General features: G+C 37.6%; 1 protein-coding gene across 1 annotated transcript in view; it reads left to right on the forward strand.

Moving 5' to 3' along the window:
• The window catches only part of LOC107566977 (NACHT, LRR and PYD domains-containing protein 3-like), a 37,993-nt gene that overhangs the window by 10,800 nt on the left and 5,138 nt on the right, over positions 1 to 22,055 (forward strand). The window contains exons 3-6 of the mRNA XM_016252556.1: positions 1,137 to 2,996; positions 3,789 to 3,959; positions 18,477 to 18,650; positions 21,356 to 21,529. Coding sequence (XP_016108042.1) covers positions 1,137 to 2,996; positions 3,789 to 3,959; positions 18,477 to 18,650; positions 21,356 to 21,529 — 2,379 coding nt within the window. The remainder of the gene's footprint in view (positions 1 to 1,136; positions 2,997 to 3,788; positions 3,960 to 18,476; positions 18,651 to 21,355; positions 21,530 to 22,055) is intronic.

A 22,055-nucleotide genomic window follows, 5' to 3' on the forward strand; every position in this document is an offset into this window, starting at 1 on the left:
CTTTCACACCAAAAGCCTCAGGCTGAAGGAAATGTAAATTCACGTCTGTACAGTATACACAGAAGAAGAAAGTTCAACACTCTTCAGCAATAAAAAAAGAATGAATGTTAGTTTATCGTAATTTTTGCTTATTAGTATGGTTGAATTGGATCACCGAAGGTCAGCAGCAAATTGGTTAATAACATGGGATTAAATACATAAAGGATATTTGTATTATTTAACATATTTAATTATTGCAGCTTTGAGTCATATTCTGAGTTGCTTTTAACTGTTTTTATTAATTTTGAGGAAAACTAAATCTGATTTTTTTTTTGTGAGTGAGTGAGATGAATTAATGCATGTTCACATTTATTCTAGAACTAAAGTAACATCTTACTCCCGATTTCTCTCAACAAGGGGACAGGAGATCTTTCAATCAATAAATGTGAAAAAAGTAACTGGCGTTACTTATTTGAAAAAGTAACTCAAATATTTTCTTGTAAAATTAAAAATAAAGTAATGCATTACTTTACTAGTTACTTGAAAAAAGTAATCTGATTATGTAACTCGCGTTACTTGTAATGTGTTACCCCCAACACTGGTCATTAATCACATTTATCATTTATCGATTCAGTCCCCTATTTCATTTAGTCAGCAGATCCTCATTCAAAAACAAGTTCCCTGATTCATTTCATTCACAAACAATATGTAAGCTGTCAAAAATCACTCCCTAACTCTTAATGTCAAGTGTTTTATCTTAACTTATTTAACTCATTTATTTTACAAGAGCAAATGATCATTTGCCGGATGATTCTAATTTAAAGTTTAACATCCATTTGATCATTGAATGTCACTGATGACCTTAGTACAGTTTTATGGTCGGATGAGGAAGTTATGCACCTTTCAGAACACTGCTTCATGAAGCTTTAACATTTTATGAATCTATAGATTCAAATCAGTGATAAAGAGCTTGTATCAAATTGACCAAGTCACAAGATTTCAGCAAAGGCTTCATTAAGTCATATCCTTTTTCAAAATATTTGTAAATTTCTATGGTTCACCACTATGAGTGTTGATTTCATGGCTTCACTAGATCTTGCTGCTTGTGCCCTCATTCATTCTTTGTGTTTTTCTTCTTGTTTCTGCTGTATGGACAGAGATGAACAGACTGGAGAGATAGAACAGGATTGTCACCTACCAGCAGATAATGAACTACAGAAAGTCAAAGACCAACACAAAACCAGCATGAAGAAAAAGTATGAGAGCTTATTTGAAGGAATCAAGCTACAAGAGAGTCAAACCCTCTTAAATAGTATCTACACACAACTCTACATTATAGAGGGAGAGAGTGAAGGTGTGAATGAAGAACATGAGGTTTTACAGATGGAGAAAACTCCCAGAACACAACACTCACAAGACACTCCAATCTACTGCAATGACATCTTTAAAGCCTCAGTTGAACCAGGACGTGAGGAGAAAGAGCAAATCAAGACTGTTCTTACTAAAGGCATCGCTGGAATCGGAAAAACTGTCTCTGTGCAGAAGTTCATTCTGGACTGGGCCGAGGGAAAAGCCAATCAGGATGTAGATTTCATGTTTGTGCTTCCATTGCGAGAGCTGAACTTGATCAGAGAGTATCAGTACAGTCTTCACAGACTTCTGCTGGACTTTCATCCTGAACTTCAAGATCTGGACTCAAAGATTTATGAGGAGTGTAGAGCTGTGTTCATCTTTGATGGTCTGGATGAAAGCAGATTTACACTGATGTTTTCAGAAGATCAGAAAATTTCTGATGTGACTGAGACTTCATCAGTGGGTGTGTTGATATCAAACCTCATGAAAGGAAAGCTGCTTCCCTCTGCTCTCATCTGGATCACCACCAGACCAGCAGCAGCCAATCAGATCCCCTCCAAATACATCAACCGTCTGACAGAAATTCAGGGATTCAATGAGCCTCAGAAGGAGGAATATTTCAGGAAGAGAATCAGTGACCAGCATCAAGCCAGCAGAATCATCTCACACATCAGAAGAGCAAGAAGCCTCCACATCATGTGTCACATACCCGTCTTCTGCTGGATCTCATCCACTGTGCTTCAAAAGCTCCTAAAAGAAGATCTGAGTGCAGAAATCCCTCAAACTCTGACTGAAATGTACATCCACTTCCTGCTGATTCAGATAAACATGAGGAACCAGAAGTATGAGGAGAGCGATCCAGGGAAACTCCTGCAGTCCAACAGAGAAGTGATTGTGAAACTTGCTGAACTGGCTTTCAAACAGCTGATGAAGGGCAATGTGATGTTCTATGAGGAGGACCTGATTGAGTGCGGCATAGACATCACTGATGCCTCAGTGTATTCTGGGATTTGCACTGAGATCTTTAAGGAAGAATCTGTGATTCAGCACAGGAAGGTCTACTGCTTCATACATCGGAGCTTTCAGGAGTTTCTAGCTGCTTTCTATGTGTTTTACTCCCATCTGATGAAGAAAATGGAGTCATTGCATTTTTTTCTGGATAACAGACATGAGAGGTGCATGTCTAAGCCATACTCTTTGTGTGAGCTTCTAAAATCAGCAGTTACTAAAACTCTTCAGAGTAAAAATGGTTACCTTGATCTTTTTCTGCGGTTTCTGTTGGGTATCTCACTGGAGTCCAATCAGAGACTCTTAGAGGATCTACTGACACAAACAGAAAACAGCTCAGAGACCATCAAAGAAATCACACAGTACATTAAAGACAAAATTAAAGAAAGTTATGGTCTCTTAGCTGAGAGATCCATCAGTCTGTTCCTCTGTCTTCTTGAAGTAAATGATCAGACTTTGTACAAAGAGATTGAGGAGTTTGTGAAATCTGGCAAACATTCAGAGAATAAACTCTCCCCTGGTCACTGCTCAGCAATAACCTACATTCTTCAGATGTCAGAGGAGGTGCTGGATGAATTGGATCTGATGAAATACAACACATCAAATGTGGGAAGAAGGAGACTGATACCAGCTGTAATTAACTGCAAAAAAGCTATGTGAGTATTTTTTTTAATAAACAGATTTCTATTTAATTATAAACAGATGTATAGGTAAGTAGAAGTAAACTGAAGTATTACATATATATATATATATCAGTGGCGAGCCATGCATTTCACACCTAGGCCTTCAGTGGTGTCTTACCTGAATTAATCTGAATTAACCTGAATTAATTTAATATGATTTATGGGGATTAAAAAAAAAGGAGTGGGTGGATTTTTATCATTATAGGGTGGTTGTGTACACACACTGTCAACACACGTTTATGTCCAAACACCATGCAAAAGTGAATTTTGCATAATAGGTCCCCTTTAAGCTACACGTGTTAATTTTAAGCTACTGTGTATATATATATATATATATATATATATATATATATATATATACATACATACAGATTACAGCAGCAATGGAATGGTGCAAATAAAATACAGCTTTGAGCCATAAATAAATTAATAAATATAATGGAAACATGATGGAAAATTATGTTTGAATGATCGTGTATGTGGTTATGGTTAGTGCTGATAGAGCAGAAGTCTGTTGTGAAGTCTTTGGTGGGGTGCATGAAAGCAGTTCAGATGAATCTGAAACACTGTTTTCCTTTGAGCCATCTCAACTCAGTTTAATGGTAGCAGTTAAGAGGAAGCCACTGCAGCTCATTTAATCTCACACTTTCACAGCTCCATATTTAGACTCCAGCTAATGTCCTTTCATTAAAGTTTTCAGATGATCATTGGAACGATCATTAGCCACCCATCACCCCTTCACTGCATTGTTATCCTTTGTTACAGAATTGCTGGATGTCATCTTTCTGATCAGCACTGTGAAAGTTTGTCTTCAGCTCTGCAATCATCAAACTCCCATCTGAGAGAGCTGAACCTGAATAATGACCTGCAGGATTCAGGAGTGAAGCTGCTCTCTGTTGGACTGAAAAATTCAGACTGTCAACTGAACATACTGAGGTTTGAGTTTTACATTGGTTCATTCAGTATGTTGAAATATGTTAATGAATAGTCAATTAAATCCTCAGAACCCCATCACAGATTAAGTGAGCTAGTGAACTATTTGCAAAAAAGAATGGGTCAATCCACCTCAAGTGATGCAATGGAGGTTGCTTAACCACTTTTGGTATTCCTTTTAATTGAGTTATTACCTTTATTTATAGGTATTGCAAATCACTATTGTTTTTATTTTACTTAGTTTAACCACAGTGGTTAAACTAACTTTTTATGGCACACAACAAAGTTTGGTTATACAGGGGTGTATCACTATATCATAGCTCCTTGGAACAAAAATTGATTTCTAGATTGCATTTTATATTTGTATTAGCTTTATTATATGTTTTATACATATTAACTTTAAAGTGCCCCTATTATGCTTTTACAGATATTACTTTTCATGTAGTGTGTAATATAGCTGATCGTGAATGTAAAAGTTGTACAAATGTAGTTATCTACCGATAGAAACAACAGATTTTGAACTGTCTGAAATAAGTAATTCCAGTGTGATTTTCTGCACAAACCTACATGGGTTTGTGACACATTTGTTACACGTAATGATCATCATTGGCTGCCCGCGAACTGTGCATACTTTGAACGCCTTCAAACACTGTATAGTTGTAGCCAAGGCCTGGAAGATTTGATTTGTGTTGTTGCGATGTCTAAAAGAGGCTGTTTTCTGTGCTGTGAAAGCAAAACCACGTTTCATGTACTCTCAAAGGATTAGGATGTGAAGAGTCAGTGGTGAAAATTTATTTTACAATGTTTCTTTACCAAATGTGAGCAACTGTCACTTTGTCATGTCCAATGTGGACAGCCATTGATTGCATTGCGACACAATGGTGTTACAATGACAACACAGTAGCATTGCAAATCTTCAATGAGGGATTTGCAAAACACATAATCATTAAAGATGGGGCAATATGGAAGTAAAACAATGCCATATGTCTTTGAAACAAAAAAGCATGTTGAATAGCACTAACTGAAAAAATTATGCATTGGCATTAACAGTGCTTGCATTTTAATGCCTTGTATTTCCAGGGCTTGCATTTTAGGTCCTGCAATCTAACATAGTTGTTTATTTAAGCTGTGAATATTTCAATTCAAAATATTTCACACACATTTTCACAATTAAAAATTCAATAATTCATATTCACCTTCCAGAATTCACTTCCAAAATATTAAATCTGTTTAAAAATACGATGTATAATATTTGACAGGCAAATTTCGGTCTATTTTATTTCACTTTCCAAATTCGCTTCCACATATTCAGTGATTAAAATTCGGCAGATTATTCGCCATTGCACATCCGGGAGCTGCAGGAATAGCAGTAGAGCACCGATGCATGATCTCCAGCTGCTGTCAGTCGCTCACCAGCAGGTGGCGCAAGCGGCTGTTCATGAAGACCAAAGCAACAGGTGAATTAAGTCATTCATTTACAAAAACAGAACTGCAGAAATGGAGCAAACACTAAATAGAAGTTTTGATTATCGGGGCCAGTATAAACATGTGGAAAAGCTGATTGTGTGTATGTTTAATTCAACATCTTTGCTGTTTCCTGTAGCCTACATGTAAGCAATGTTCTCTACCACAAAGGAGATTATAATGCTGTTTTACCCAACGCTGAAGTACAGAACTAACATTACATCTTTCAGTTGCTTAGTTTCCGTAACTTTGTATCATGGCTTGTGTGACGCTGTGCTGTAATACTGGGGTTCCCCCTCATTCGACACACTCCAGGATTCCCCAACGAGGCATAACTGTGCCTCAGTGAACTAACACAGTGATATAAGATCTCAGAATACACTTTATTGATGATTATGCGAACTATATAGAGGCAAGCAAATGAGGTAAGAAGAATGCAGAAGAGCTGCATTTTCTTTATAGATCAGTGGTAAGGGAAAGCAATTATAGAGTCGACAGACCTACAAAGATATCGATACCACGATTAGTTTTAACAATATGCAACCACTTTATATCGACATAAAAAAGAAGTTCAAAACCGCCTAGGTGTATTATTGCTGCAAATTTAAACTGAAGAAAGTATTGACGCGCTATCGCACCCAAGAGACCATCTGACAATTCCACTGACTGGGTTAAAACGTTCAATGTATTTTAATTAAAACGTAAAATAACACACTGGCAAATTCTAAAACTTGTATTGTTTATAGTGATTTTCTACAGGTGAGATTTTGCCAATACCTCCCTTCATATATGTACAATACACAATTATTTACATATAAAGATCCCTGGAAAGGGTTTTTTCATGTTCCAACGGTTGTAGTACGTTGCTAGATACAAGACTGACTTACTACAGGTTAGATTTTGCCAATATCTTCCTTACAGTATGTACAGTACAGAAATATATTTTTTTTTTACTAATCACCAAAAGTATGGTGTTACACAGGTTGTGCTACGTTGCTAGTTACAAGACTGGCTTCATGTGATATTTTGCCAATATCTGCCTTACTGTATGTACCATTCATAATTATTTAAAACAAAAACTAAAAAATCTGTAAGACCCCAAAAGGGATTTTTCATGTTCCAAAGGTTGTATTATAAAATATTGATGTACCTTATGTACAGCAAGGGAGGTATTAGCAAAATTCTACCTATAGTAAGTCAGTCTAGTCACTAGGAATGTACTACAACCTTTGGAACATTAAAACAAAAACTTATGTGAATTACAGTAATTTCTTAAGAATAATTATATACTGTATATTCAGTGTGGAAGATATTGGCAAAATTTAAACTGTAGCAAGTCAGTCTGGTCACTAGTAACATACTAGTAACATACAACATTTGGAACACGAAAAAACCCATTTTGGTGAACTACTGTAATTTTTTTCTTTAAAAATATGTGTGTAGTGTATATACGTAGGGAAATTATTGTCTAAGGCGAGTTATTGGCAATATATATTTAGTCAGTTTGAGTAAATTATCAATTTACTGTAAACATTAATTTGAATAAATTATTGTACTTCTATGGGAGAAAAAATGGTTTGGTGAAACGTTGTGAGTTGTGGGCTCATATTCTGGGCTCATCTGCTTAAATGTACATAATATACAGTAATATATTTGAATAATTAGATGCCGAATTTAATAATTTATTATCACTGTCTTGAGGCAATAAACCACGTTAAGTGTTTTCTTTAAGGGAAATGTTTAACGTGCAGTTTTGCACGTTCCATAACTTGCGTTCATATCCTCTTCTGCCTGTATATAGTTGGTATCATCAGTAAAATCTGAATTTGGTCTTTTAATAGCTGTCATTGCCACAGCCTCAAAAAAAATGCACAAAACACAAAAAAAATGTATAGCCTGAATGCACTGTAAGTCGGTTTGGATAAAAGCGTCTGCTAAATGCATACATTTATTTATTTATTTTATTTATTAACTTCAGCATTGGGTAAAACAGCATTATAATCTCCTTTGTGGTAGAGAACGCTGCTTACATGTAAGCTGCAGGAAACAGCGAAAATTAAACATACACACAATCAGCTTTTCCATGTTTATACTGGCCCAGATAATCAAAACTTATATTTAGCGCTTGCTCCATTTCTGCAGATCAGTTTTTGTAAATTACTTCATCAACAGCCGCTTGCGCCACCTGCTGGTGAGCGACTGACAGCAGCTGGAGATCATGCATTGGTGCTCTACTGCTATTCCTGCAGATCCCGGATGTGCAATGGCGAATTTTCTGCCGAATTTTAACCACTGAATTTGTGGAAGCGAATTTGGAAAGTGAAGTAAAATGGACCGAAATTTGCCTGTCAAATATTATGCATCGTATTTTTAAACAGATTGAATATTTTGGAAGTGAATTCTGGAAGGTGAATATGAATTATTGAATTTTTAATTGTGAAAATGTGTGTGAAATATTTTGAATTGAAATATTCACAGCTTAAATGAACAACTATGTTAAATTTCAGGACCTAAAAATGCAAGCCCTGGAAATACAAGGCATTAAAATGCAAGCACTGTTAATGCAATGCATTATTTTTTCAGTTAGTGCTATTCAACATGCTCTTTTGTTTCAAAGACATATGGCATTACTGTTCGTATCAATGTATATATTGTGCTGAGGAAGCCTCTGGTGCTGAAATTCAGATAAGCAGTAAGCGGTAGACCAATCACAAAAGAGATCAGAGCAGCGTAGGCTCTCGGAAAGGTGGGGTTTAGAAAGACTGAATCCTTGAATGAATCGTTCTTGACACTGAGAAAATAGGTAATGTTACAATGTATATTGTGAGAAAATGTACTTTTTTTTTTTTTTTTTCCCTTGGATGCAGGTAAACCTATTGTACGAGACCTCAAAAACAAAATTAAGAACCTTTAATAGCATAAAAAGGGCATTTAAAATAGTGTTTATTCATGCAGAACAAGGACATAGGCAGAGAGAGACATGGATCTAAATGAATGAATGAATGAATGATAATTAATTTGCTCTCAAGAGGAAATTTGTTTCCACTGTAGATGCGTACATAACACAACACATAACATTAACTTGTCAACTTAACATAATACAATCAAAACAATCGCAGACATACACCCCCCCCCAAAAAAAACGAGACATAAGATAACGTATTACTGTACAATTACTGATTTCCTATGTATTTAAAGCTCTTATAGCTACAGGAACAAAACTCTTACTATAGCTAGCCTTTCTACACATGGCTAATCTATACCTATGGCCAGAAGGAAGGGGAATGAAATATCGATAGAGTGGGTGGTCTAAGTCATTTAAGGGTGTACTCACAGTAGGCGATCTAAATCGTGCCCAAATGCGTTTGACTCCCAAAGCCTGGTTCATTTGATTAGTGTGAACACTCCATACCGTGCCCGGACGTGGTTCGTTTAGCCGTCCCTGGCTCGCTTGGAAGAGGTGGGCCAGAGCACAGTTCAGTTGGGCTCGGGCACGGTACATATGTAGTGTGATTGCTAACCACGCCGGAGCACAGAACAGCTACTATTTTGTGTGCACTACTGTCATCATTACGACAGTAAATATCTTTTAAATATACTTTTCAATTAATTTAATTAAATCAAGTATATTTAGGTTTATAACGGGTCTGGTTCTCGCCTTGTTGATGAACAGTAATTGTAGTTGGCAAGTAAAGCTGCAAATTCTTTCATCAGCATCAGCTGTAATAATCCTCTGATACATGCAAGTGAAAATCGCTGCACGGCATAAATGATCAATTTATTAGGCAGTCTATTAGCAAAAGTGGTTTTCTCCCTGTTATCTCGTATATGTAGGGTGACCATATGTCCTCTTATCCCCGGACATGTCCTCTTTTTGTATCTAAAAAACTGCATCCAGCCGGGATTTCTAAATTGCCCCAAAATGTCTGGGATTCGGCTTTTGCTTTCTACAGTCACCATTCATTGTGTGCGTTTTTGTATTAAAGCCCTGCACTGTTTTCTTAATCCTGCTCCCACTGAATTTCTGGCCTGCTCCCGCAAACATTCTAATATTGAATATAATTTTTGCGCATCAGGGAGCCGCTATCAATATGCGGAGTATTTAAATCACTTTGGATGCAGCTTTGTGTTGGATGCAGGGTTGCCAAATCTGCATTTTTGCACGGAATTGAGCTGATTTTAAACTGTTGTGGAGGGTTGATTTTCTCCCGAGGGTTAAAGGTTTGAAATATTGCATAAATTACATTTGACTGAAATGCAAAAACAATGGGAATTTTTTTTAAATCACCAATCAATTTTTAGGTTTCAGGATTTTTTTATAACTAACTTTGTTTAAGGATGGTTCCCAACTATGTTATAAAATATATAACAAAATGATTTGATATACCATTTTGCTTTATGCAGTATGTGTAAAAATTCCATAAACTGGTTTTTCCATTAAGCACTGTAACGAGGCTGACGAGACGTGAGACGTGTGGATCCATCTGCAAGCTTTTATTTAAGAGACGTGGTCATAACAGGCAGGGTCGAACAATGGCAAACAGGTATATGGCGGGCAAAACACAAGAATAGTCCTAGGGCTAGTGTAGGTCAACGATCGGCAGACAGAATCACAGGGGTGAGACTAGAGGGATAAATCCAGGAAAACAGGCAAAGAACAGAAACCGAGAAAACAGACAAGGCAAGGCAAAACAAGGAAACATGGACAGGATAACAGAAACTAGGAATAATAACAGGCTAAGCAATACTCGGCAGAGAATGGTTGTTTGAGTGAGTGTGATATAGTGAGTGAGTGATATGAAACAGGTGTGTGCAATCAGTGCAATGAATGATGGGATATGTAGTCCGGGGTGATATGCAACAGTGTGTTGTGCGAGAGTCAATGAAAATGGAAAGGGTGATCTCTGATGGCTAGCAGACGGAAGTTCATGGACCGGATTTGTGACAAGCACAATGTTATCTAAACACTGTATCTAATTTGCATATTAAAGTGCTGTTGGGACAGCATGTTGAAAAAAGAAGTGTAATAATGGGAGTAGTAATTGGTCAGATTGTCATATCAATATTCTTATGAAATATTAGATATTATTATGTAATTTGTTTTCCTATTCAATTATTTTGTCTCCTAAAATGTATAATAAACATGCTTTTAGTCCTGGTGTCCTCTACAGTGGACATGTATGAAATGATGTCCTGTTTCATAACAGAAGCTCATATTTTGATTTGAAACCCCAAAACATTTTCCTGAGATGTTGATTTATGTCAAACAATTTGAAAATTAATCAGATTTAAATTGTAATTACAAAATATTATCATATTTCCATAAGGATGTACAATTTTATCACTAAATTAAAGTCAGCCATTTTTAAAAACCAAGGAGAGGGAGTGGTCATGGTGAAACATCCAATCATTTGGTATCTCTGGATACCAGTGCCAGTGCCAGTGCCACCCCTGAATGAAGCTTGGACACCCCTCAGGCCACCCCTGTTGAGAAAGTATTTTGACCGCATTAACAGCTGATTTTTCTCTGTTCAAATAACTGACACTGGCACAAAGGCCACATACACACTCCAATTGAACTAAGTTGTCACTTTACCTCTTACTAATATGTGTCAGGATTCACTGAAATGAAGGACCCAAATGCAGTTAGAAATGCAACAAAAGTAATGATGTGAAGACAGCTGTGAACGCCTGCACAACCGAGCTGATTGCAAAACGCGATCAGCTGAGTGCGGCTGGCACGTGTGAATGAAAATAAAACAAACAGCCGCCAAGATGTGCACAAACATGACGATTGCAAAGTGCAATCAGCTGACCATAGCCAGCACATGCAAACACAAACAAAAACAAAGACTCATGCAGGAGAAAGAGACAGATCAAACCTGAACCCTGACAATATGGAAAAAATAAACCCAAAGATGCAAATAAGTGGACATGGCAGCACTGGAAGCAGTTTTACGAGCATAACCTAAACACAGCAGACGCGAGCTCAACGGTCAAACACATCCATCAAGCGCATATTTACATAGAAAAACAATGGAACAGTAGCGCAATGGAATGGAAAAAAACCTTAAGGTTTAGCACAACAAAATTAACTAAAATATTGCATGGTTACACGCTCCCTCACAGTACATTATTCAAATACGCATACCAAGCAATAGCACAAATAAATGCGCAGTGTAACAAATCAGCTCAAAGGGGAAATATGAATAATTAATCATAACTAGTTATAATTAATTATAAATATTTAGATCCGCTGTAAGTATTTACTTGACCTCTCAGGGTCAACTGTCTGTCAATTCTAAGAACGTTAATTTCCTGGTTAAGGGAAATAACTTTCTTACTGTACAATACTACACAGAGCCTGTAGCATAAATCTGCATGATTAGGGACTCCAGTTATGAGCAAACAATGAACAACGTCAAGTGTGATACAAGTAAGACTTTATTAACTACATAAACACTTAAACTAGTCTAACATACACATATACACACACACACACTCATACAGTTGGTATAAGAACAGGATTAAAGCTTAGGCAGTAAAGAGAAGAGAAATAAAGCATGAAGCTATGGGACCATTGGATATTCAGCAGATCTACAGCCTGAAGGAAACATCAGCTTCTTAGTTCAAACACACCTTTGTAAAAAGGTGTAAATTATACTTAATGTATCAATTAATAAGACTAAGTTTGATACTTGCATGTCTTGTCTGTCACAAGATGTAATGTAACCTTGTTTGCTGAGAAGAGAATGAGATGCTGCATTGAGCGAGATGCTATGGGAGCTCCTCGGACAAGCGGTGTCTGAAGCATGTGTATTTATACATGCCAATCCAATTGGCATGGTGTCATAACATAATACATGGCCAAGTCTATAAACAGATGCCTGAAATGCACATCATCAGATTCTAAGGATGCTTTCACACTTGGTTCAATTGCATGGTCCGAACCCAAGTTCGATTCATCCCTCTCCCCGCTGGATTGTGTTCACACAGTAGTTTTTGGTTCTGAACAGCTGTTTTATACGGTGGCCGAGAGAGCTCAACGCGCTGCAACTTAAGAAAACACATGCAAATTGAAAAAACACCAGCAAATTAAGAAACCCCAGTTGCTGGATAACAACTATGCAGAAGACAGCAAAATGAATGGATGCATGCTCACTTCATTTTTGTAATTAGGATTCACAGCACAACACAGAACAGCACATGCATCTATTCGACACGACTGTAATACAAAGGTTCAAAAGAGCGCAGAAGACAATTTCAAAACAGAAATGAGATATACATTCTCTCTGCTTCGCAGCATGTCAGACACGCTTGTGAGGAAAGTGAGTGAGTAAACACATAAATACACAGTTTGACCAATTCATACATCACTAATAGTGGCCCACTTCTGTGATTTAGTATGATTGCATCAGAAGTAAACCGTATAGGAGTTTGCATGAACCGTACCCCAGACTCGGGTACAGTTTGTGAGTGTGCGCCTGAGTTCAGAAAACAGTTAACATTATCCAAACGAACCAAACTCTGACGTCAAATGAACCTGGGTGTGCATCAGAAGTGCTAGTGTGAAAGCCCCCTAATTTGTCTAAAGAGATGCACAAGCGTGGTCCTGGTGTGGCAAATACATGCAGTGAACCGTGCCAAGAGCCTGGATCAACCCTAAAAGACTTGTGACTCTAGGGAGGGAGGGCCAACCTGCTGCAGCACAAACATCATGCAAATATGGACCCTTAGACAAAGCTTTGGACACTCCTAGTGGAGTGAGCCCTGGGCCTTAGAGGTGAAGCCATTCCGCGTGCCTCATAGGAGAGGGTAATAGTGTCTGTAATTCAGTGAGAGAGGTGCTGCTTGGTGACCGCATTACCTTTATTGCGACCACCAAACCAGACCGAGAGCTGAGAAGATTTATTCCACTGGCTTAAGTGGTGGATGTACATCCTCAGTGCATGAACTGGGCATAAGAGATGTAGGCCTTCTTGTTCTGGGAACTTATGAGGTGGAGGAAAGAAAGCCCTCAGAATAACGTGCCAACCAGAGGCCAATGGGACCTTAGGAATGTAGTCTGGTCTGGGGAGCAGAATAGCCTTGACCATAACTGGGGCAAAGTCTAAGCAGGAGGGGACTGTAGACAGGGACTGCAAGTCTCTTACTCTTTTAAGTGAGGTCAAAGCGTTACCTTAAGATTCAGCATCTTATCTGACACTAACTCCATGGGTTCGAAGGGAGCCTTCTTTAGAGCTCCAAGGACCAATGTTAGATCCCAGGAGGGAACTCGTGATTGGCAGATAGGCCTCAGCCATTTGACACCACACAAGAACCTAGTCTCTAAAGTATGTCTCCCTACAGAACAGGGCTGTCCAAACTCAGTCCTGGAGGGCCGGTGTTCTGCAGAGTTTAGCTCCAACTTGCCTCAACACACCTGACTGGAAGTTTCTATGCCTAGTAAGAGCTTGATTGGCTGGTTCAGGTGTGTTTAATTAGGGTTGGAGCTAAACTCTGCAGGACACCGGCCCTCCAGGACCGAGTTTGGACAGCCCTGCTACAGAGACTCCATCTACAAGTACAAGGCTAGCAGAGATAGCGGCCACATATACCATCAAAGTAGCAGGGGCCAACCCCGCTGAAAGACGCTCTTGTGGGAGCTCCAGCACTGTGCCAACTGGGCAGTTGACTGGGTTTCAAGTGGCACTGCTTGCACCAATTCTTAATCCCTTGCCATGATCCAGGTCCTTAAACAGGTCAGCCTTGTAGAACCCCCATGGTGTGCAGGGATGCACCAACCTTACCTGCTACCGCATACGCTTTGCCAATCAGATTAGATGTTATTCGGCACGGTTTACACCTGTTTCACACTGGATGTGCAAGCAGAGCAGAGGCAGGGCAGAAGCTGTGCATATGCAGAGCAGGACCAGCACGCGCATTTTTTTTGTGGTTTCACACTGGCAGTATTTTTGTCCTTTGAATTATGACTGGTAGCATACTCTGCTGTGATGCAGCCATGTTCACCTCCTACTGTCCCACACACATATGCATATAATATGCTGGGTAACACTTTATAATAACTTTTATTAATAAATCATTAACAAACATATAATGCTTAATGGATCATTAGTTAATATATAATCAAAGACTTAGAAACGTCAGATAATGTGCTTGTTAATAAACTTATTAAACATTACATAGTGTTAAAAAAAATCATTATTTCATGTAAGTTCAAATGCTTACAAATGTCATTAAACTTTCAATTCCATATGATCAAGCACTTATTAAAAATCTACAAATAATTTTAACTAAACTCAACTCAATTTTATTTATAAAGCACTTTCAACACCACAAAGTGGAACCAAAGTTCTGTACATAAAAATAAAATATAAACAATCATAAAACCAAAGACAGAAACCAATAAAAAGAAAAAACATAGCACACAAGAGCAAACAAACAACAACAATTTATGAAACATTTCCAAATGCTAAGGAAAACAGGTGAATTTTTTGCGCACTTTGGAAAGCACTAAGTGTAGGAGATTATTTAACAGACAATGGAAGGTCATTCCAAAGCCTGGGAACTGCAACAGAGAAAGCTCGATCACCTTTGCATTTCAAGTGACATCAAGGAACCATAAGGTTTAACTGATCATCTGACTGCAGAGACCTGTTAGATTGATACAGACCAATTAAATCAGAAATGTACTCAGGTGCTGAACCATGCAAAGCTTTAAAAACATATAGCAGCACTTTATATTGAATTCTTAATTGTACAGGTACATATGCCATAATTTTCATAGATCGAACCTAAAGGGAGCATATAAAGGGAGAACAAAATTGGTCCCAAAATTTAACCCTGAGGCACCCAGCACAAAAGAGGGGCGGCAGTTGAAGAATAATTCCCTAAGTTGACTGAGAAAGTCCTACCATTTAAATATGAAGAAAACCATTCCAAGGCTAAGCCCTGGATGCCAACCTAGTCTCTAAGACGATCAATAAGAATCTTATGATCTTAACAAATGTCATAAAATGATTTAAAGCTTGTGTTAATGCACAACACTTTTGCTGCTATTGAGGTGTAATATGGGTAAGGTTGGGGACAGGTTTGAAGGTATGGGTAGGTTTAAGGGTTAAAGGTTCAACAGTGCACAGGGGTCAATTTGATTATACACGGTTCACGATTCAATCTGTTTATATTATATTGAACCAATGGCGACAAAGCCCGCCAGAATGGGCGGAGCCATCTGGCTATATAAGAGGGCGTTCGCCACAGGATTCTCAGGTTACTTCGACTGAAGGGATGACTGATTTGTGCAGCTACATAGCATGGCTAGCAACGCAGTACTCGTTCCCATATCTCAGGGAACCGAGGTTACATTAGTAACCGAGTACATTCCCTGTCGATACTTCACTCGTACTGCGTCTTGCTAAAAAACGCTATGGGAACACAGTACAATCACGCCGTGCTATGGTAGAGGAACGACTGTATATTATAACCTCCATAAGCAAGAATGCCCATAGGGAGTTAAACAATGAACTCCAAGGCTAAAACGGGCTCAACTCCCCAAGGTCACACACGGCCTGGTAATCGTTCCAGAGTACTTGTACAACTTCGGCGCCCCCAGGGGCCGAGAGCCGACACGTAAACTAACCCAAGAGCTTGAGCGTGTTACGGTCAAAGACTCTGTTAGAACTGATTGCATAATGCAGTGAGTGTCTTCTTAAGCAGAAAGGACCCTGGCTTGTAAGGCCGGGACTTCTAGGTTATAAAACCTTGCAAATGTGGATGGTGAGGCCCAGCCGGCCGCCTCACAAATTCCCACAATGGACACACCGCTAGACCACGCCCAAGACGAGGCGATGCCTCTGGTCGAATGGGCCCATACTCCGATGGGGCATTGGCCATGAGTTTTTTTAAGGGGAGACACTGCAGGCAAAACACTGTTTTTACATGCACCTGTCAATTTTAAGATTTTGGGCTTTTCATAAAGTGTTCATGAAGACTAATGGAAAGAAAACATCCAAAAGATACTGTTAATTGTTTCTTTTATAGCACTTTATCTATTTGTGTCAATAGATTTGAATTACAATACATATATTTAAAGGCCATTTTCTCAAAATGAGTTTTTTCTCCTACACTCAGCCATAAATCTCCACTTCAGTAGCACTTACACACACCAAACTTGAAATTTTTATTCCTGTCTATATTCTGAAGGACGTCAGCCTCTGGCTTATAACTGCCACATTCAAATGTGGTTTTGCGTTGTGACGTCACTGTACATTCTAAAATCCCTTATGTGGGACCGTACTCCCAGGGGCACATACATATTACCTAATCTATTACCAAATCAAAACTTAACAGTCCAATGTCCTCTCCAACAGATATCTTTTTTTCTGCAAGTCTTGTGGGTTTACACATTTTCAATGTAGGCCTGAAGTCAGTTAAACTTGCTAATTATTGCAGGTTTTTATAGTTCAGTGTTTGTTTTCCTTGTGTGATTTTATGTAAAATAAGAAATGCAAAATCTGATTTGAAACTAAAACATGTCATTAGTTTGATCGGTACATACGTTTTGGCGTGTGGGTACTTGCAGATATGTGTCCCATTATTTTGTTTTTGTTTTAAAACATGAATTAGTCAACACAATACATTTTAAGATTTTTTTTCATTTATTAAGATATGTATTATATATCCATTAAATGTTAGCCTTTTGTGAAAATGACTTTTGCACATTGTGTGATGATTTTCCCATCACTGTCATCGTCAGAGCACATTTCTCATATTCATGGGTTCCGGGTGGCTAAAGACCCGAGGTATGCTTATAGGGGTTAAACATGAAAGTGTTTAATCGATTGAAGTGTTCAATCCAAGTGTTTAATTGGTCTTATAGGGTTTTAGAATATTATGTTATCTAAACTGTTAAGGTAAAGTTTCTCTGCCAACTTTATAAAAACAGATACAGGAGATACAGACCTGTTTTATTCCAAATTTATTTAGCTCTAATACTGAAATAGTGTAATTGCATTGTTCTGCCTGTGTTTACTAGTATTTTCATTGACTTTTAGTTTAAGTTACCAGTTTCCTGTGTCCCTTTGTTCCCGCCAGTCATTAGTGGCCATAGATATTCATTTAACAATAACACCTGTTAGTCTTTGATTTCATTATCATTGTGTATTTAAGTTCATTCTGATGTTAATCTGGTATTGTTTGTGTGCAGTGCACCCTGTCATGTTGTGTTTTCCATCTATTGGATTGCCTGTTTTTTTTTATAGAAATACTTGATCTTCTTAGCTTCTCCTTTAGTCTTTGGACTAAAACCTTACCATGTTCTAATAAATCAATAACAAAAGCTTTGTCAAGACAATAACCACAATATACAACATGACCTCAAGAGTACCGTATTGACCCAAATATAATACGATGTTTTTTTCTTGGAAATACATCTGAAAAAACGCGGTCGTCTTATATTCAGGGTCTAGACTTTGACATGTCAATAATAATTTTCGGGCCAATACGGTATATTTGATGAAATATTGCAGCTGTAAGTCACATTAAATGTCCTGGAAAATAATTTCTTGAAAAGAAAGAGTCCCCTTAAAAAAAATATTTTGAAAAAAAGAAATCAATAAACATATAGTATTTATAACAGTGTAAAAAAAAGATAAATTATGTTTTTTTTAAAACAAAAACTGTGCAATCATCAAATGAAAATTAAACATACATTGGACTAAAAAAGTGAAGACTTTGCATTTTCATTTTAGATGACTATCACACACCACTGGGATGATATAGTCATAAAATGTATTTATTTGGTTTTCCTCTTTATATGACGGCTACTCTAAAAATGTCATCTTATAATTATTGTTTCTTCATATATATAAATGACTGTACATCTATGCTGGTTATCTATAACAGTTACATTTATACAATACAATTTATTATAATATCCAATCCAAAGGTGATAACTGTAAATACAGTATTAGTATTCAGTTGTACAACTGGCAATTATTATATGTACTCATATAACATATATAACATAATTATTTAATTGTTTATTGTTTTGTTCAGATTACCAGGCTGTAGATTGACTGGTGAGTGCTGCGAAAGTTTGTCTTCAGCTCTCCAATCATCAAACTCCCATCTGAGAGAACTGGACCTCAGTAACAATGGCCTGCAGGATTCAGGAGTGAAGCTACTTTCAGATGGACTGAAGAGTTCACATTGTCAACTAAACACACTGAGGTTTGTCTTAATGGACACATGATTATTTAAATGAATAATTAATTGGGATTTACTAAAGTTTGTGGTAGTGAATTTACTAGTATTTGCGCCATTATTTAATGTCCCCAAAAAAGCATATCTTAACCCATTTTGATTTGACACAGTGTTATACAGAATTTACATTTACATTTAGTCATTTAGCAGACGCTTTTATCCAAAGCGACTTACAAATGAGGACAATGGGGACAATGGAAGCAATCAAAATCAACAAAAGAGCAATGATATACAAGTGCTATAACACGTCTCAGTTAGCTTAACAGTACACGTAGCAAGTTTTTAAAAAAATATAATAAAAAAAAAGAAAACAGATAGAATAGAAAAAGAATAGAGCAAGCTAGTGTTAGAGGCCTTTTCTGCTTTTGTTAATTGCATAATAAATAAAAAGAAAACAGATAGAATACAAAAAGATTAGAAAGCTATAGTTTTTTTTGTTGTTGAAGAAAACAACCAGCAAATGAATAGATTGCAAGTCTTTTTTTTAAAGAATAGAATTAGAATAGAGAGTGCTAGAGTTAGAGGGTCAAATAAAGATGGAAGAGATGTGTTTTTAGCTGATTCTTGAAGATGGTTAAGGACTCAGCTGCTGGGACTGAGTTGAGCAGGTCATTCCTCCAGGAGGGAACATTTCATTTAAAAGTCCGTGAAAGTGATTTTGTGCCTCTTTGAGATGGCACAATAAAGCGATGTTCACTTGCAGAACGCAAGCTTCTAGAGGGCACATAACTCTGAAGTAATGAATTTAGGTAAAGGGGTGCAGAGCCAGTGGTGGCTTTGTAGGCAAACATTAATGCCTTGAATTTTATGCGACCAGCTATTGGTAGCCAGTGCAAATTGATAAACGGAGCTGTGACGTGCATTCTTTTCGGCTCATTAAAAATTAATCTTGCTGCCGCGTTCTCGATTAATTATAAAGGTTTGATAGAACTGGCTGGAAGACCTGCCAAGAGAGCGTTGCAATAGTTAAACCTGGACAGAACAAGAGCTTGAACAAGGAGTTGTGTTGCATGTTCTGAAAGAAAGGGCCTGATCTTCTTGATGTTTAATAAAGCAAATCTGCAGGACTGGACTTTAGAGAATCTGGGCAGAGTTTCCATTATGTCAGCTATGATGCAGCATCTCATCCCTCATATCTGGTCACTGAAGTTCACTGTAGTGCTGTTGAATATAATTGAAACATTCATTAAATATTTTAAACTTTTAAATAAAATGAGATGTGTTAGGGCTGACACAAATGTTGTTTTCAAATACTCATTCTTCAGAAATGTTTCAAAGCTGCTTTATGGAATTAATCACAGCACTGAACTGTATATTTACAATCTGAAATGAAGATCAGACTGAAATGATCAGGGACCCAGTTTAAAATTATCCTGCTTCCTTCCCTGGAGGCGAGGGTGTTCTCATCAGGTAAAGTTCTCAAAAAAAAATGCAGGCAATGAGTGCAGCACTGCTGAAGGAAGTTGCCGCCACTCATGCACTCAACCAAAGAATGTGTGTTTGCCTTACTACATCCCTTCACCTGGACTAAAGACTTCCGTTACTCCATTACCTTCACTATGATCTTACTCACCTGAAGGACATAGAAGCTAATCATAATGTCATGTAGTTCAACTAGAGTTAATCTACTCGTTTGATAAAGTAGTTAGCTACAATACAAGCTAGTGATGTCTAAAGTAATGGTACTAATGTATGCAAAAATAAAAAAGCATTGGTGATACAATACTGTGATTAATACCAGTGGACATTAGCAAAGTGAGAGGGCCTTAGCCATCTGGTGCCTCTTAGGATTCTGCTGACCAAGGGATTTCTACCATGTCACCAGGGGAGGGACTGCATCACCACATATGTTAAGGTACTCTTGAGTTGAACTAGCACTGGAGCGGTCTCATGCATAACAGTCAAAATTGGATGGTGATGGCCATAACAAGCATCAACTGGTATCCACTGGAATATCCACATTAGCAGAGCTATGTCAGTCTTGTACTTGGTCAAGTAAAGCACAGTGGACTGGATATGAGAGTCTAACAAGTGAAACTCACAAAGCCACCGAGTCAAGTTTCAAATCTAAGAAGATAGCTAGCTGCCAGGGCACCAAAATTCTCTTGTTTTTTATACTAGGCAATACAAATATATCAGCAGCAGATGTCAGTGTGTGCACACTACCTCCTCTGATTGGGCCAGAACCAACTTTCTCTATTTCACAGTTGTGGAGGAGAGATCGAAGCTTTTGGTTCAGTATCAGCACTACCTGCACTGGTGCAGTGGCAAAAATAACACAGTTGAAGTGAAGCTACAGTAAGCTACAAGCTCTGTCCTTCTGTAGACGGCTTCTGCAAAAAATCAGCCACCCTGAAGCAAGGAATTTCATCATCATGTTGCTTCATTTAACACAAGTATTCACTTTGAATAGACAGAAGAAGAGAGTGTCACTTACTGTAGTGTCAAGTACTGGCGTAGCATCAGACTGACAGACTTCAAAGGAAACCATAAATAATTGACTTATAGTAGTTTACTTTTTCTTTTGGAAGAATAACAAATTCCATAGAAAATTCCTCCTTTAAAATATTTTTGATCTTAAGGCAGAAGTGATCATTGCAAATGCCAGTCAGAATGTGTCATTTTAAAGGTGTTGTGACAGGAGTTACTTACTACTTTATTGTTCTGTTTAGGTTGGTCACCTGTAATATCACTGGTCAGTGTTGTGAAAGTTTGTCTTCAGCTTTACAGTCATCATACTCCTGTCTGAGAGAGCTTGACCTGAGTAACAATGATCTGCAGGATTCAGGAGTGATGCTGCTTTCAACAAGTCTGAAAAGTTCACAATGTCAACTGAACATACTGAGGTAAAGATAAAGATTTACTCTCATCAAACTAAACGTCAATTGTGTCCTGCTCTTTACTCCTTGGAAGCTTGTTATGTCTTAGCAGTACCTGGTTGCTGCGTTTGCTCTCATCTAAAGTATTGCTAATGTCTATTATAATTATACCTTATGTGTAAATAATATAAAAACCCTGTAGGCCAACTTCTCTCATGGTCATTCCATTCACAAGAACTTGGTAAACTAGAAATGCTTTGTAATTCAAGTAAGGTCACTTCATTTTACAAAATGTGTTTATTCGGAACACCCTGCAATGTCATCATACTCAGATGAAACTCCAGTATTACATATTTTAAAAGTTTGAGGTATGACAACATATACTTCTGTAAATAAATACAGTGTACATTATATATAGCTTCAGGTTTTTTACTTCCATAATTGTATTCATAAATGTCAGTAGTGCCCTTTGAACTGAACACGATCCCTTCAGATTGGAATCTCACTCAAAGGTCCCATATTGTCAAAACTGAAATTTTCTGGCTTTTTTCAC

This window comes from Sinocyclocheilus grahami, unplaced genomic scaffold (genome assembly GCF_001515645.1).
Source record: "Sinocyclocheilus grahami isolate Dianchi unplaced genomic scaffold, SAMN03320097.WGS_v1.1 scaffold1119.1, whole genome shotgun sequence".
In the NCBI taxonomy this organism is placed as follows: domain Eukaryota; kingdom Metazoa; phylum Chordata; class Actinopteri; order Cypriniformes; family Cyprinidae; genus Sinocyclocheilus; species Sinocyclocheilus grahami.